Below are 13,812 nucleotides of genomic sequence, written 5' to 3'. Positions count from 1 at the left end.
GCTTTAATCGTTTCCCTGACTTTCCCTCCTTGTTCCCCTTATACTCTACTTTTTGTGTCTTGCAGCCGTTGACCAGCTCACGTTCCTACCACCACCATCATCATGACCCGCAGAGCCCAGAAGCCCCTCCCCCCGTTCCACATCGGTACGTAGCCTGCTGTCTGTCGCCTGCCTCGCATGCACACGTCTATCACGCAAGCGACTGACGCCTGTCACTCCCACAGGCGACGATTACAAGATCCTCCACGGCCTCGGTGAAGGCGCATACGGCACGGTCGTCGCCGCCCTCCACAAACCCACGAACAGGGAGGTCGCGATCAAGAAGGTGCTCCCCTTCGAGCACACCCTCTTCTGCCTCCGCACGCTGCGCGAGCTCAAGCTCCTCAAGTTCTTCTCCGAGGCGTGTGTCAATGAAAACGTACGTCTATCTCCCGCCCGTCTCGTCCGTCCACGTCTATGCCCGTCTCGCCCGTCCCCCTACAACGTGTGCGCGCGGGAAACATCGTGCTAACGCCGTCGCCTTGGCCACCCGTTCCCAGATTATCTCTATCCTCGACATCGTGAAACCGCCGTCTCTCGATGACTTCAAGGAGATCTACTGTGCGTGCCGCCTTCCCGCTTCCCGCCCCGGGCTCCGCTGACCCGGATCCCGCTCCCTTTGCCTGCAGTCATCCAGGAGCTCATGCAGACAGACCTGCACCGCGTCATCCGCACGCAGCAGCTGACAGATGATCACTGCCAGGTGCGCTTGCTGAAACGCACACTGCCGCCGTTTGACTGATCGCGCGGCCATTCGCAGTACTTCGTGTACCAGACGTTGCGCGCGCTGAAGACGATGCACAGCGCGGACATCGTTCACCGCGACCTGAAGCCCGCGAACTTGCTTCTGAACGCAAACTGCGACCTCAAAGTGTGCGACTTTGGGCTCGCGCGCAGCACGCGCTCGACGAGCGCGGCCGGCAAGGAGGCCGGCGTCATGACTGAGTATGTTGCGACGCGCTGGTACCGCGCGCCGGAGATCATGCTCTCCTTCAAGATGTACACTAAGGTGCGCTCTCCACATTTTCCCTGGTATCCGAGCATACACTCACCACGACATGCAGGCGATCGACATCTGGGCAGTCGGGTGTATCCTCGCGGAGCTGCTGAACGGGCGGCCGCTGTTCCCCGGGCGCGACTACGGGCACCAGCTCGACCTGATCCTGGACGTGATCGGCACGCCGACGCTCGAGGAGTTCTACGGGATCACCTCGCGGCGCTCGCGCGACTACATCCGCGCGCTGCCCATCCGCAAGCGCCGCCCGTTCACCGCGCTCTTCCCGAAGGCGTCCCCCGAAGCCATCGACTTCCTGCAGAAGACACTCGTGAGTGTTCCTTCTCTCTCTCGCTCCCGCGCGCGATGTTCTCTCGTTCTCTTGGCTGTGTGGATGCGAGATGCGGGATGCGGAATACATGACGGGTGTGATGAGCGATGGGCAGAGCGCACCCGCCGACAGGCTTCTCTGCCCCTAGAAGTCCGGCGAGCTGCTCTGCCATCGCACTTCATCGAGGGAAAGGATCGCGCATTGAGCGGGGCCTCGCGCTTGGTTTGATAGTGCCTGCCGCCGCCGTGATGCAGCAGCATCTTCGCCCGCGCGACGACGTGATGGGAGATGGCAGCACTAGCACCGGCTCCGCGCTGCCATCGCCCATGTCGTACACCGCCTGTGTGTGCGGCACGTCCCAACACATCCCCACCCTACCCGTCGTTCACCGCATATACACATGCTTTGTCCATGAGCTTTATTGAAACTGAACGCTAACTGTGCCCCCTACACAGACATTCGACCCGAAGAAGAGGCTGACTGTCTCCCAGGCGCTCGACCACCCGTACCTCTCCGCATACGTAAGTCCCGCGCCCCTGTCTGAGCCCCTTGGCTGAGCTGACACCCGCCCCGTTTTGCGCAGCACGATCCCGAAGACGAGCCCGCCGCGCCCTCGCTCGACCCCGACTACTTCGAGTTTGACTGTGCGTTTCTTCTCCCCTTACCCCTTTGGTTGAAACCCGCAGCAGGACGCTGACCGATCGCTCCCGCACACAGACAAAGAGCTGAACAAGGACGAGTTGAAACAACTCCTCTACGACGAGGTCATGTCCTTCAACTCGCTCCTCTCCTCCTAGTCCGCCCGCCCTCTCTCCCTCTGCGACGACCCAACCATGATGAAACCCGAGTACCGAACACAACTGAGTCACCCTACGCGCGGCCAAGACGCTTCTCGTAGCCTTTCACTATGCACCCCTTCTCTGGATATACCGCGGGCACACATTGACTAACCGCCAGCCACCCGCCCCCGCTCGTTTGTTGTTGCATACTGCTGTAGCACCGCACCAAGTACCATTATTATATATTACCTATTTATGGAGGGAATAATACATTCAGGGTTCCGTTTTCTTTCACCTCACGCGTGCCGGCGACGACATCCCAGGAACCCGCGCTGCGCCACTCGGAGCAAGAAGTGAGAATCGCGTCGAATTGACCGCCAGACGTAGCGCAAGGAGCTCGGTTTTCCGGAGTGTAAAAACGAAGAGCAGAATACAGCTTTACAACCAAAAAAGCGGCCGGCATCTCGGGAACTTCGTACATGGACATGAGTTAAGCGTAAGGCGTCCATCGTCCGTCAAAAAAACCCCATCCAACACTCTACGAATTGTCGAGGGTGTCAAAGAGAAGGACGAGAAAAATGATGAATCTATGTATAAGTATCCTCCGCGAAATTTGCAGCTGCCAGTGCAGTCTATTCGTATAAGTGCTCTTCCTTTCAGTAAAGCAGTCAGCTTTCTGATAATACGCTAGGCTGAAACGCGTTCATGTAGTCGGAGGAGAGCTCAAAAAAGGCGCCGCGAGAGAGTCGTGCCTGGAGCTGCGAGTTTTATCAACGTTACCTGCTAGAACCTCGATGGCCTAGAAACTGGAATTCACGTTCTGCTGGGGTCAGGGCGGAGTATGTCTCGTTCAAAATTGAAGAAGAGGGCCCAATACTTAATAAACCTGTGCATACTGTGGTTTATTTACTAAAGAGTACTACTAGTGGGGTGTTGTGGGTCCGTTGTGGATGCGTACGACGGTTCCTGGAATGGAGCGGAGCTGCTTTGGACGCGTCGCGCACGTGACCGTGTTGCAGTTGGGATTTGCCCGATTGGAGGGGTTGGCATCTGCTGCCGCGTTCGGTTCTTGAACGTAACCATCTCATCCCTCTCGGTCCGCCACGCCTGCCACACGCGCACCCCTGGCCCTCTTACGACCTCTGCTTACGCCTCCATCACTCTAACGCGGTCGTTTCTGCTCTGTATACTCTGTACATCACTCGATGGGATTCTGCAGGAGATGCGGTGACATCGTCGTAGGCCCCCGCTGCAAATGCGGTGGCACTCCAGTCGGTAAGTTTTATGCATGTTCATCACATCTGACCGGTAGTTTGAACCCTGTTGCAGCACCTGTCGTCAAATGGAACCAGGACGATGGAAAGCAGACCCAGGACCCATGGTCCAAGACCTATGTCACCCGCGAGAAGACCGGTCCTACACCCGTTCAGAGAATGAACACCGGCCAGGGATTCCAAAGCAGTCCTGCATCAGGACCTTCAACCAGAAAGTTTCCGCGCCCCGAATCCCAGAAACCCGCCGTCGTATCCCTCGACCGCAGAGTCTCTGCACACATCGCTTCTTCTACCTCCGTTGTGCGACCCCCTTCTCCTCTCAAACACTCTACGTCGGCCTCCCACGAAGATGATCTCGCCTCGACCGTTAAGCCGGAAGAGGGCATTCTGCCTAACCTGAACAGCGGATCTCGTCTCGCCAAAGTCTATGGATCTGTACTACAACCCAAGGAGTCTCTGTCTACCTTCATCTGTGCTCTCTGCTCCTCGCCTTTCCCACCGGATGCCACTATATACCCCGATCCCTCGTCGATCCGCCCCGGACTACCTTTCGAAGACGTTGGCTCTGGCACACGATTTCTATGCCGACCCTGTTTCACCGAGAACGGAGGATCCAAAGGCGACTGTCCTGCCTGCGGTAAAGCCGTGCTCATCCTGAAGAGCGAAGGCGGCTTTGTCGAGACGAGCGGCAAGGTCTGGCACAAGCGCTGCTTCTGCTGTGAGGGCTGCTTCAAGAACATTGGTGATCACCCCATGGTCGACCTGCTTGGCAGGCCGAGCTGCGCGGACTGCTTTGAGAGTTGCCTGAAGCGCCCTTCGGGCAACACACCCCGCCGTCGCAAGGACTCGGAGGAGCAAACCAGTAACCTGGGTGGGATCAGGCGTACTAACAAGGAGCGTGAGGGCAGCCCTGCCCTGGATGAACTCGAGATGCGACTTGGCATCCGAAGCCGCGAAAACACCCCAGTTGCGGAGAGTCGAGGCGCACGTTTTGTTCACAGTCCTTCCAATCCTACGATGCACACTCCTACTTCACCACCTAGCACGCATACCCCACTCAGCAAGCGATACACTACCATGTTCGCGGGAGATGCCAGCCCGACTGCCGAGCGCCTTGCCGCGCGGGCACGAGCGAACTCCTCATCCAGTGTTGGCTCCCCTTCAGCCCGCGACGCACTGTCAAGGTACCAAAGCTCGGATACCTCCCCTACGAGGAACGGGAGCCCCCTTTCGCGACGGTCTTATAGTCGCTTGAGGTCCCCGGATCCTGACGGAGGCGAGGGCTCACCGATCAGTGCCAGACTGACCGGGTCGGGAAGCCCGCGTTACGGGAGCCCGGTTTCCTCGAAGCCTCCTACTGCGGATGCCATTGAGGAGATGAAGCAGCGCTTCCTCAGGCAGGCATCGCCGGGTCCTCCGTCAGCACCTGGCCAGGCTGCTGCTTCTTCGACCTCCACCACGACCACGCCCACACGAACTGCGCGCCGCTCTCGTTCACATCCCCGCTCGAGTGGGACTCCCTCCGCGTTCGTGGGTGAAGACGGTTCGCTCGAACCGCAGACGACCGCAGGGTCGATAGCGCCCCTCCGCATTGTGCGCCGCGACAACACTGGTGGGGCTCGTCGTGATGACACGGGCGGCACGGCGTACGTACGCCGCGACAATACAGGTGGAGAGGCCTACGTTCGACGGGACAATACGGGCGGCGGGAGCTACGTCCGACGCGACAACACTGGTGGTACGAATTACATCCGCCGTGATACAACTGGCAATACGGATGTCTTGCGGAGAGACACCACTGGCAACACGGCGTTCACTATCAAACCAGATCGTACCGGTGATGCAGAGGTGGAGTCCCTCCTGGGTGCCTTCCCTAGTGTGCCCACAGGAGACCTCATCGATTTCGGTCCCGACACGTCCATGAGCTCCATATCTTCCAGCCTCAGCGACATGTCGTTGTCCCGCATCCCTCGCCCCGCGCGCGGACTGACATCACCCCAGTCTGAGCGCATCGGACTTGGACTTGGACTGGGGTTGCGCACCAGCGCTTCTCGGACGTCGCTGGGCACAGACTACAGCTCATCTGTCCCGCCCACCCCTGACCTCGCTGGTGACTTCTCCGACGCGGCCACTCAGTCGAGCGGCCCATCCACTCCTCCTTCGATTAGCCCGCCCTCTCGACGCGGCCGCGCGGAGGCAGAGAAGGGCATCGCCGTGCAGCACACGGGGAGCAACGGGAAGGCCGACGCTGTCACCCCAACGCCCAAGTCGCGCACGCTGCCACACGACATCACGATCCCGACCCCACTGTCTGCGGATGCCCGGTGTGCGCGCTGCAACCTGCCGCTGTTCAGCCGCAAGGACGGCGGGAAATTCGTGACCGTGCCCGAACAGCCGTCCAGCAGTGGAGCGCCGCCGAAGACCTATCACGCGTCGTGCTTCCGCTGCACGGTGTGCGACAAGCTCTTCCAGGACAGCGAGGGCGGACGTGCGGTGTTCGTGCGCAGCCCGAAAGGGGCTTGCCATGTTCAGGTGAGTAAATCTGCCAATTTAGAGGCTTTGAGGCGCATATATTGACATGTGCTACAGTGTGCGCCGCCTGAGAGGACCATCACTCGCACCTACACTGCAACGATGCCCCGGTCAGCGCCGGCTACCCAGCCCACTCCGAAGACGTTCACCGCAACGTACCACCACCCCGCGAGCTCGAGCCGCTACGAGCCGCCGCCGAAGACCGCGCCGGCCTCACAGGCGTCGTTCACCTTCCCGCAGCCGCGTTTCGGGACCTCGTCCGCGTGCCCGGGCTGCCACAAGGCGGTCTCGCCGATGGAGCGGGGCGTCGTGCCCGGGCCGCAGGGCTCGCGCTGGCATGCGACGTGTTTGATGTGTGGCGGGCGGGAGGCGAAGGGCCGCAGGAAGGAGGACGGCAAGCCTGGGTGCGGGAAGAAGCTCGACAGCGCGGCGAAGACGGACAGGGACGGCGGAGTGTGGTGCCGCGAGTGCTTGGTATGTCGTCTCATTTTGTGCCTTATAGTGTAACCGATTTCTGACACGCGCCTGAATGTGCAGTTGCTTATGCCGGCGACTCATCGTGGTTCGCCGTCTCCGACGCGGAGCACGCCGCTCGTCCCAAGCTACACGGGCAGCAAGAACGCGTTCGGCGGCGTCGCGCCGCAGTTCACGGGCACCACGACGCTTGCGCGGCAATTCACAGGGCTCGGCGGGAGCTCGGACCCCGCGCTCATGCGGCAGCTCACTGGGGGAGGGCTCAGCCCCACGCGCCAGCTGACGTCGAGCCCGACGAAGATGTTTGACGGGCCGCGTCCGGGCATGTCGCGCTACCCGCGGCCGAAGAGCGCGATTGGGTTCGCGGCGCGCACGAAGAGCGAGGGTGGCGAGAGCCGTGGCATGTATCTCGTGCGGCAGCTTACGGGCGGGCGCAACAAGGAGGTCGCTTGAGTCAGACTCACAAATGGAGGGGAGAGGGGGAGGTTGGGCGTGTGGATGCTGACCGCGATCTATGGACTGTAGTTACTGACGGACTGCGGACTGGCTCTGTTAAATGTTCTCGACCGACGTTTCTGTTCTATCCGGGCTGCTCACGCTTTCTCATGTTTTCGATCCGATCCACAAACGAATGTATTCTTTCTCTGTTCAAAGCAAAGAGTGCTGCAGGAGAAGTGCACGTGTGGGGTATATGTACAAGAAGCAGTAAGTCGATTAGTTGGTGATGGATCCCTTCAGCTTGAGGTTCCTGCTGCTCGAGCCCACGGAGAGGCCCGTGACGCCCGTCGCGATGTCCCAGCGCTGCGCGACGACGTTCCAGACGGAGAAATCGTAGCGGGACAGCTGGAACGTGACCGTCTTCGTCTCGCCCGGGTTGAGGTACACCGAGTCGAAGCCCTTGAGGTTGAACGGCGCCTGGTTCGCAGAGGCGGGCGGGGACGTGTACAACTGCGGGACCTACACAGGATGTGAGCATCGGCACTAGAAAGTTTTCGTGAGGTTTTGGGGACCAGACGAACCTCGGTGCCCGCGCGCGAGCCGGTGTTGGTGACCGTGAAGGTGACGGTGACGACGGGGTCGTGCAGCCTGCGTTTAATCCGTCATGAAATGCAATATGGGGTGGCGACGTCTGTAAGACTCACCAAGGGTCGAGGGCAGAGCCCGGCCCAACTGCCTGGCGGGTGCCCCCAGCGGTCGAGCCGCTGACCTTGAGCGCCGCGTACGAGAAGGTGGTGTACGACAGCCCGAAGCCAAACTCGAAGCGGGGGGCGATGTTGGCCTGGTCGAAGTGGCGGTAGTCGATGAAGAGGCCCTCGGAGTAGGGGATCTGCACGGTGCCGGAGCCGGTGTAGGTGACGCGCGCGGAGTAGTCGGGCTCGGCCTTCGCGATGGTGAAGGGCAGGCGGCCGCTGGGGACGTGGGGTCAGTTTGGCGGGGTTTGGTAAGCTCGTGGGGAGACGTACGCGGGGTTCACGGCGCCGTACAGGACGTCGACGATCGCATTGCCTGCGCGAAAGTTAGTGAGCGATCTTGGGGACCATATATTCGTTGGACTCACCGACTTCCTGGCCAGGAAGGCCGGCCCAGATCTACAGGAGAGGTTCAGCGTAGAAATGGATTACGCCAACATTATGCTTACCACGGCGGTCACTGCATACAAGCGGGTCAGGACGTTGCGGGCAGAAACAGGAAGAAAATTTACTGACCGTTCGGGTTCGTGATCCAGGCGTCCATGATGATCGGGCCGACGCTGTTCACGACGACGATGGTGTTGTTGTTGACGCTCGCGACCTTCTCCACGATCGCATCCTACCGCACGCGAGCAAATCAGCACTCGCCATGTCCAAAGGAAACGCCTATGAACGTACGCCATTGTGCCACGCCTGCAGATCGTTGCGGTCGCCAGCATTGCCCTCTACCGTGTACTGCGCCTCACTTTCACGCAAGCGAAAAGTCAGCACGCATTCGCAGAACGATGTGACCACACGGAAGCACTAACCCACTGTCAGCGGTGATGAAGACGAGCGCGGCCTGCTTGCCCTTCGCCGCATTCGCGGAGAGGTTCACGTCGTCGCTGAAGGTCCAGGTGGAGACCGAGGTGCCGTCTGCCTTCGCCTTCGCTTGGATAGCATCGAGGGGCTACAAGAAAATTAGTACTGGACATCGTCCTTCATTGGATATATGGGCTAACCGCCGTGAGGTACGGGAAACTCGCGGTGCTAGAAAGCATGTTAGAAAAGTAGAGGAAACAAATATTTGCGGCAAGGGACTCACCCACTGCCCCAGCCGACGGCAAGCACACCGTCGTTGCAGCTGTGGTCGGAACACCTATTCGCGAAAATCTGAGCACCATGCGTGACATCTTCATTCCAAGGCGACTCACTCGTTCGGGCCCAAGATCGCGGACCGCGCACCGGTGCCGACGATAGCGAGCGACTTGGGGGCGCTGAGCGGCAAGACGCTGCCCTGGTTCTTGAGCAGGACGGCCGACTGAGCCCCGATCGTGCGAATGAGGCTAAAAGCGTGGTATAAGCATCCGGGATGTAACACACTTCTAGAGCAATGCGGCTGACCTGGCGTGGTCGCCCTGAACGTTGACGTTGGAGCCGAGGAAGGAGATCCAGGAGTTGAAGTTGACCGCGGGGTAGCCTGAGTCTTGGCCCATCATGTACCTGGCGGGATTGTTAGCTTATTGACACAGCCTATTTTTACGAAGCTACCTACCATGCAGCCAAAATGCGGGTAGCCATGTCCTGTCCCTGATGTCAGCATCACGCCTTTGGGACCAAACCAGCGAAACACGCACGTCCAGACGCGCTTGCGTAACGTCGCCGTTCTTGACCGCGCTCACGAGGTTGTCACCGAAGTAGCTATGATTTGATCAGCATCCAGTATATACGATGGTCCCAATGAATGGACGTACCTGCTGAACGAAGCGAAGAACTTGTCGCCGGGCATGGTCATCTAAAGAAAGGTCAGTCTATAAGACGTGAATAAACCCCCTAGTGCTATACTCACGTCCAGTCCGCCGTTCGCAGACGGGGCCGTCGAGTGCGTCGCGTACCAATCTTCACCACAACCGTCAGCCAGTGCCGTAAGGGGTGTGGTTTGCTCAGATCTTACCAGACATGACGTCTGGAAGGACAGGTCAGTTGAATGCGAAAAAGGAGACCGATGTGCGAGACGTACAGCCTTGGTAGCCGAGCTCCCCCTTGAGGAGACCGTTGAGGACCTTGTCGTTTTCGCAGGCGAAGGTGCCGTTGACTTGAAAATACTTAGATCTCCCTGCTCGAGTGAAGGGAGCACGTTCTCTTACCCTGGTCTGATGGACGCTAATGTCAGGAAATTATGCATACATGAGAGGTGAATGGAGACGCACTGTAACTGCACATCACCGACGCAACATTCGCTTGGACACTGCGAAGGAACTGATCACAATGTCAGCACGACGATACTCACAATGTACCCGGAGGGCGCCCACCGGATGCATGTACAGCTCGTGCGTCTGGAAAAGACATTAGCGAGTAATATGTAGTCTGCATCGGCACACAGCTTACAGTCCTGTGGGACATGTAAGCTCAATGTATGCGCGGACGATACCAAAATCCCGCTTACTTGTCGTCCACATTCGAGGAGCTGCTCATGCGGAAATGTTCCTGCTCGCTGGAGTAACGCGTCAGCCTCGCTGCCAGTCAGAGACGGGGATAGTCCGAACTTGTTGATCAAGTGCTTAGCGCACGCCTGCACTCCCTGGGACTGGATGCCCTCGATCATCTCGAACGCAACTTCTCCGGTGAGGAAGGGATCACCTCCCGCACTGCAGATTTCGATATAGTCAGTCTTCGAATGTTGTGTTGTTCCTTTTTCGGCACTCACCCCTCCCAGTTACGACCCGCGGCCGGGGCACGCATCAGGTTCCTACGATGCACGGTGAGATGGAGGATTGCAAGAGCGGTGGATGCTGCTCACATCATAGGTCCGAGGGCTACGTTAATACCTTTCCCCCTGAACTCGGCGCCCATGGCAGCACCGCGGGCGCGGATGAGGGTCCGGTTGAAGCTGTGGTAATGTTAGAAATGGTAGGACCACATCGTAGCCAACGTACGTGGCGGCCGCATTGATTTCGCTGTGTGCAGAAATGTCAGTGTAAGAAACAAATAAGAGATAGTGTGAGCACTCTAGCTACGTACGCAGGGAAGACCGAGTTTCCGCTCACGAAGCGCACTCCGACGGGGCTGTCTATATGCGGTGTTCAACGACAGTACACGGCCAACATACGGTCCTATCCTACCTTGCAAGCAAAGCCCGGCCCATCCGGGGATCGCAGATACTTTTGCGGTGGAGCCGATGCAGGGACCTGAGAGAGATCGCATTTTTAGCACGCGCTTGATGCGCTTGCAGACTCGAAATAGTCGCACCTCCAATCAGACCCAGACCTGCAGAACATGGAGTTAAGACGCAGCGCTTTACAGAATCAAGTGGGATTTCACACCTGTCCCGAGACTGGCTTTGTCCGCGTTGGACAGGGTCGCGACAACGGGTTTTGCCTACATTCAAGCCGTCAACACTATTCTCGCATAGGCTCTAGAGCACCAGCACGAACCTTAGCATAGGCCGCTGCCCAAATGGCAGGAATGTTTGCAATGGCAGACTGGGCAGGAGCTCTGATGGTGCCCGACACATTGAGGGGAACCGAGACAGGCGAGTCCAAAACACAGAGCGACGCTAGAAGTCACTGTAGCTCAGCACACTGCACATCAGAGTTTTGGAACCACCTACTGCTGTTCTGGGTGACACAGTTGTACCCGGGCGAGCACGTTGTCGCGTTGGATCTGGACCGCGCAGGCTGTCGGTCAAAATCAAACGTGATATATTTACGGAGCACACGCACCCCGAGCCGGTGCTGCAAGAGTCAGTCTGGGCGAGAGCCGCAGAGGGCCATACGGCCAGGGCGCAGACGAGCGCAAAGAGCGACGAGGAAAAGAGAGACATGGAGTCGCGTGCGGGGGTGGGGTCGCTCGCGGACGACGCGCGTACGCGACGCGAGCAGGCATATTAATATAAAAACGCGGCGGTCCCGCGGTGCGCGCGGACTCTAGAGAGGAACGGCATACGCATCACCTGAATGGGCGAGCACATGCATTGCCAGTGTGTCACCCAGACAGCGCGAGCACCGTCGCTTCCGCGTCCTTCACATGCCGGCGGCTTCTTTCAGGGCGATCCTCCCCCGCAACAGCCACTGCTCGCGAGCGGACATGTGCCCCGCGAGGCGCGACAGCTTCCCAGCGGCAGGCTGCGAGGCTAGCGGTCTCCAAGCCCACCCAAGGCTAATCTGCACGATGGCCCTGGGTGGGCAGACCGCACGCGAGATATAACTCACGCCACGCGGTGCGGCATTCATCAGTTCTTCCTCCCGGAACGTCGATCGCCGCTGCAACGCAGCTCTCGCAGCAGGCCATGGCGTTCGCGAAACCGACATCGCCGAGATGAAGGGAATGCTCAGAACACGTACTTCGGCCGGGTGCGTTTCGCAGCTCTACCCGCGACGCTGGGACGCGAATCCACAGCGGACATGAATAGCAGTTGCGTCAGCGGCGCTGGAGGTGTTCAATTGCCCGGTGCCGCACGTACAAAAAGTACCAGCTGTCAACACATCGTAGCCTTAGCCTTAGCCTATCTCTGCGCAGTCCATCACCTCCGTAACGCCGTCGCGAGTGCCTTGCCACACTGTCCAAGTCGCACGAAGTGACGAAACGGTATTCACCCGGCTCACGGCTGCGTGGTAGGCCCGGTGTCCTCGACGTAAATCCCGCTGTAGTACAAATCCGTCTCCGTGATCTGCTGGGCGGCCCCGTTGATCGGCAGCCTCAGAGCACCTATATATTTGCCCCGGCCCGTCAGCCACAGTCAGCTAGCTCGTTCTGACTGAACAAGTGAACGCAGATGTGCCCTGACCGATGTGCCAGTCCGTGCCCCCGCTGCCACCCAGCGAACCCGTGAACACCTTCGTGAGCGGTGCGCTTCCGGTCGACACCCACAAGCCGCCGGGTGAGCCCGTTTCCAGGATAAAGTTGTACTAGACGCAGGCACACGCCCACAAGGTCAGAGCGCTCAGCGCGGGCCCAGTAGTGGAATATCACATGTGGCGAAGACGCACCCAAGTGCCCTTGACGGGCTGCTGGACGGACCAGATGCTTTTGCCGCCGGTGATGACCTGGAGGGTGTCCGCAACACCGTTTTGGCCTGCGCAGTGCGACCGCATGAATGGACGTCCGGTCACGAGAGAGAGGAATGATCGACGCTCACCGCTCAGCTGGCCGTACTTGATGTCGGCGAAGTGGCCTGACATTTCGTTAGAGTGGGGAGCAAACGCCGAGCTGTGGCGAAAGGGGACTGACTTTCCCAAAAGACAATCTGCAAGAGGGTTGCGTCAGTTCTCAGCCACAATTCTTGCAACGATTATCCATACCTGATGCTCATACGCCGGATCTGCAACGGAGCGCACAATAATCAGCGATACTTTTTGACAGCAGCAGCCACATAGTTCATACCGGGCGGGTTCACGGTCGGAATCTGCAGAGAAACATGGAAAAAGAGGTGCCCCGTCAGGGAATTCGTCGTCTGCGGGAGGAGCTCCGTCCTGAGCATCGGACCGCCGTTCCAAGTCGACTGCGCGTTAATCTTGACTTTGACCCCCTGCTTCTCGCCCGTCGCTGCAAGCCATGTGAGCGCACAATCCTGTTTCAGCGCATTCCAGTAGGTCACGTACTCGCGGGATTCTTGAACTGGCTGCCGAGCGTGAGCCACGAAGAAGCGGTCTCGCCCTGAGCATGCGGCTCAGTACAAGTCTACCTTGTTCCCTGCACAATGCACACGGCGCTTACATGCAGGTTGCCCTAGAAGAACTGGTGAGCATGGATCACGTCACGCTAGAGCTCGAAGCGTTCTTACGTAGATGTACGTCTGGTATTGTCCGACTTGGCTGCTCCAGCTCCATTTGTCAAAGTCCGCCGCCGTTCTGCAGTACAAGAGACACCCGGTGAGAACCCGCGCCGCTGTTGTAAACTCGCCGGACTTACGTGTAGTTGCTGAACCTTCCGTCCCAAAGGACGGTGGCGGAAGCCGCCGCTGCGAACAGTAAAAGTGAGAGTATTACGCTTTTCATGCTTGTGCACTCGATGGGCGGGCACCGATGCTGCCCCGGGGGTATATGTACGACGGCCAGGAAAAGGGAGCTGAGCCGACGTTGGCCCGGTGCACGACACGAGACGCGCTCCCCGCAAGAACACAGCGCGGGGTAATACTCGGTCCAACGTCGATCCGCGCTCCGTCGACGAGAAGAGGCGGAGAGCGGTCATACGGGCAGCCCAATGCAACACAGTCGCGTCC

General features: G+C 59.1%; 4 protein-coding genes across 4 annotated transcripts; 2 read left to right on the top strand and 2 right to left on the bottom strand.

Moving 5' to 3' along the window:
- On the top strand, window positions 1-2,438 carry TRAVEDRAFT_139993 (mitogen activated protein kinase). Its single transcript, XM_008034921.1, has 9 exons — window positions 1-145; window positions 225-418; window positions 540-600; window positions 669-742; window positions 800-1,048; window positions 1,104-1,364; window positions 1,820-1,885; window positions 1,948-2,008; window positions 2,082-2,438. The coding sequence occupies exons 1-9, from the start codon at window positions 103-105 to the stop codon at window positions 2,159-2,161; spliced, it is 1,089 nt and encodes a 362-aa protein (XP_008033112.1). The 5' UTR covers window positions 1-102; the 3' UTR covers window positions 2,162-2,438.
- Window positions 2,439-3,348: 910 nt separating this feature from the next.
- On the top strand, window positions 3,349-7,066 carry TRAVEDRAFT_62249 (uncharacterized protein; the record flags this gene model as incomplete). The annotated part of the gene is made up of 4 exons (XM_008034287.1): window positions 3,349-3,418; window positions 3,473-5,949; window positions 6,007-6,423; window positions 6,487-7,066. The coding sequence occupies 4 exons, from the start codon at window positions 3,349-3,351 to the stop codon at window positions 6,874-6,876; spliced, it is 3,354 nt and encodes a 1,117-aa protein (XP_008032478.1). The 3' UTR covers window positions 6,877-7,066.
- A 42-nt stretch (window positions 7,067-7,108) lies between these two features.
- On the bottom strand, window positions 7,109-11,415 carry TRAVEDRAFT_55634 (beta-glucosidase; the record flags this gene model as incomplete). The annotated part of the gene is made up of 31 exons (XM_008034209.1): window positions 7,109-7,380; window positions 7,443-7,509; window positions 7,566-7,832; window positions 7,887-7,929; window positions 8,130-8,232; window positions 8,292-8,358; window positions 8,423-8,562; window positions 8,615-8,642; window positions 8,698-8,751; window positions 8,807-8,938; window positions 8,997-9,095; window positions 9,148-9,176; window positions 9,230-9,293; window positions 9,347-9,387; window positions 9,442-9,491; window positions 9,547-9,558; window positions 9,613-9,687; window positions 9,740-9,745; window positions 9,803-9,851; window positions 9,905-9,928; window positions 9,981-9,984; window positions 10,039-10,086; window positions 10,139-10,240; window positions 10,300-10,341; window positions 10,393-10,482; window positions 10,529-10,549; window positions 10,614-10,662; window positions 10,715-10,780; window positions 10,842-10,859; window positions 10,916-10,970; window positions 11,311-11,415. 31 exons carry the CDS (start codon window positions 11,413-11,415, stop codon window positions 7,138-7,140), a joined length of 2,193 nt encoding a protein of 730 aa, XP_008032400.1. The 3' UTR covers window positions 7,109-7,137.
- Window positions 11,416-12,014: 599 nt separating this feature from the next.
- Window positions 12,015-13,588, bottom strand: TRAVEDRAFT_62247 (uncharacterized protein; the record flags this gene model as incomplete). Its single annotated transcript, XM_008034286.1, has 11 exons — window positions 12,015-12,299; window positions 12,379-12,499; window positions 12,581-12,666; window positions 12,730-12,765; window positions 12,822-12,837; window positions 12,893-12,912; window positions 12,975-13,136; window positions 13,193-13,247; window positions 13,308-13,319; window positions 13,375-13,441; window positions 13,503-13,588. The coding sequence occupies 11 exons, from the start codon at window positions 13,586-13,588 to the stop codon at window positions 12,193-12,195; spliced, it is 768 nt and encodes a 255-aa protein (XP_008032477.1). The 3' UTR covers window positions 12,015-12,192.
- Window positions 13,589-13,812: the final 224 nt, after the last annotated feature.

The sequence above is a fragment of the Trametes versicolor genome (genome assembly GCF_000271585.1).
Source record: "Trametes versicolor FP-101664 SS1 unplaced genomic scaffold TRAVEscaffold_1, whole genome shotgun sequence".
Lineage (NCBI taxonomy): Eukaryota > Fungi > Basidiomycota > Agaricomycetes > Polyporales > Polyporaceae > Trametes > Trametes versicolor.
Note: the sequence above shows the minus strand (reverse complement) of the source record. Positions and strands in the feature narration are given on the sequence as shown.

What these genes read in the sequence shown, in the direction of transcription:
- TRAVEDRAFT_139993 (XM_008034921.1), top strand. Translation starts at nt 103, where the DNA reads ATGACCCGCAGAGCCCAGAAGCCCCTCCCCCCGTTCCACATCG. An exon ending in CCTCCCCCCGTTCCACATCG is followed by an intron (nt 146 to 224) that starts GTACGTAGCCTG and finishes TCACTCCCACAG; the next exon opens with GCGACGATTACAAGATCCTC. An exon ending in AGGCGTGTGTCAATGAAAAC is followed by an intron (nt 419 to 539) that starts GTACGTCTATCT and finishes ACCCGTTCCCAG; the next exon opens with ATTATCTCTATCCTCGACAT.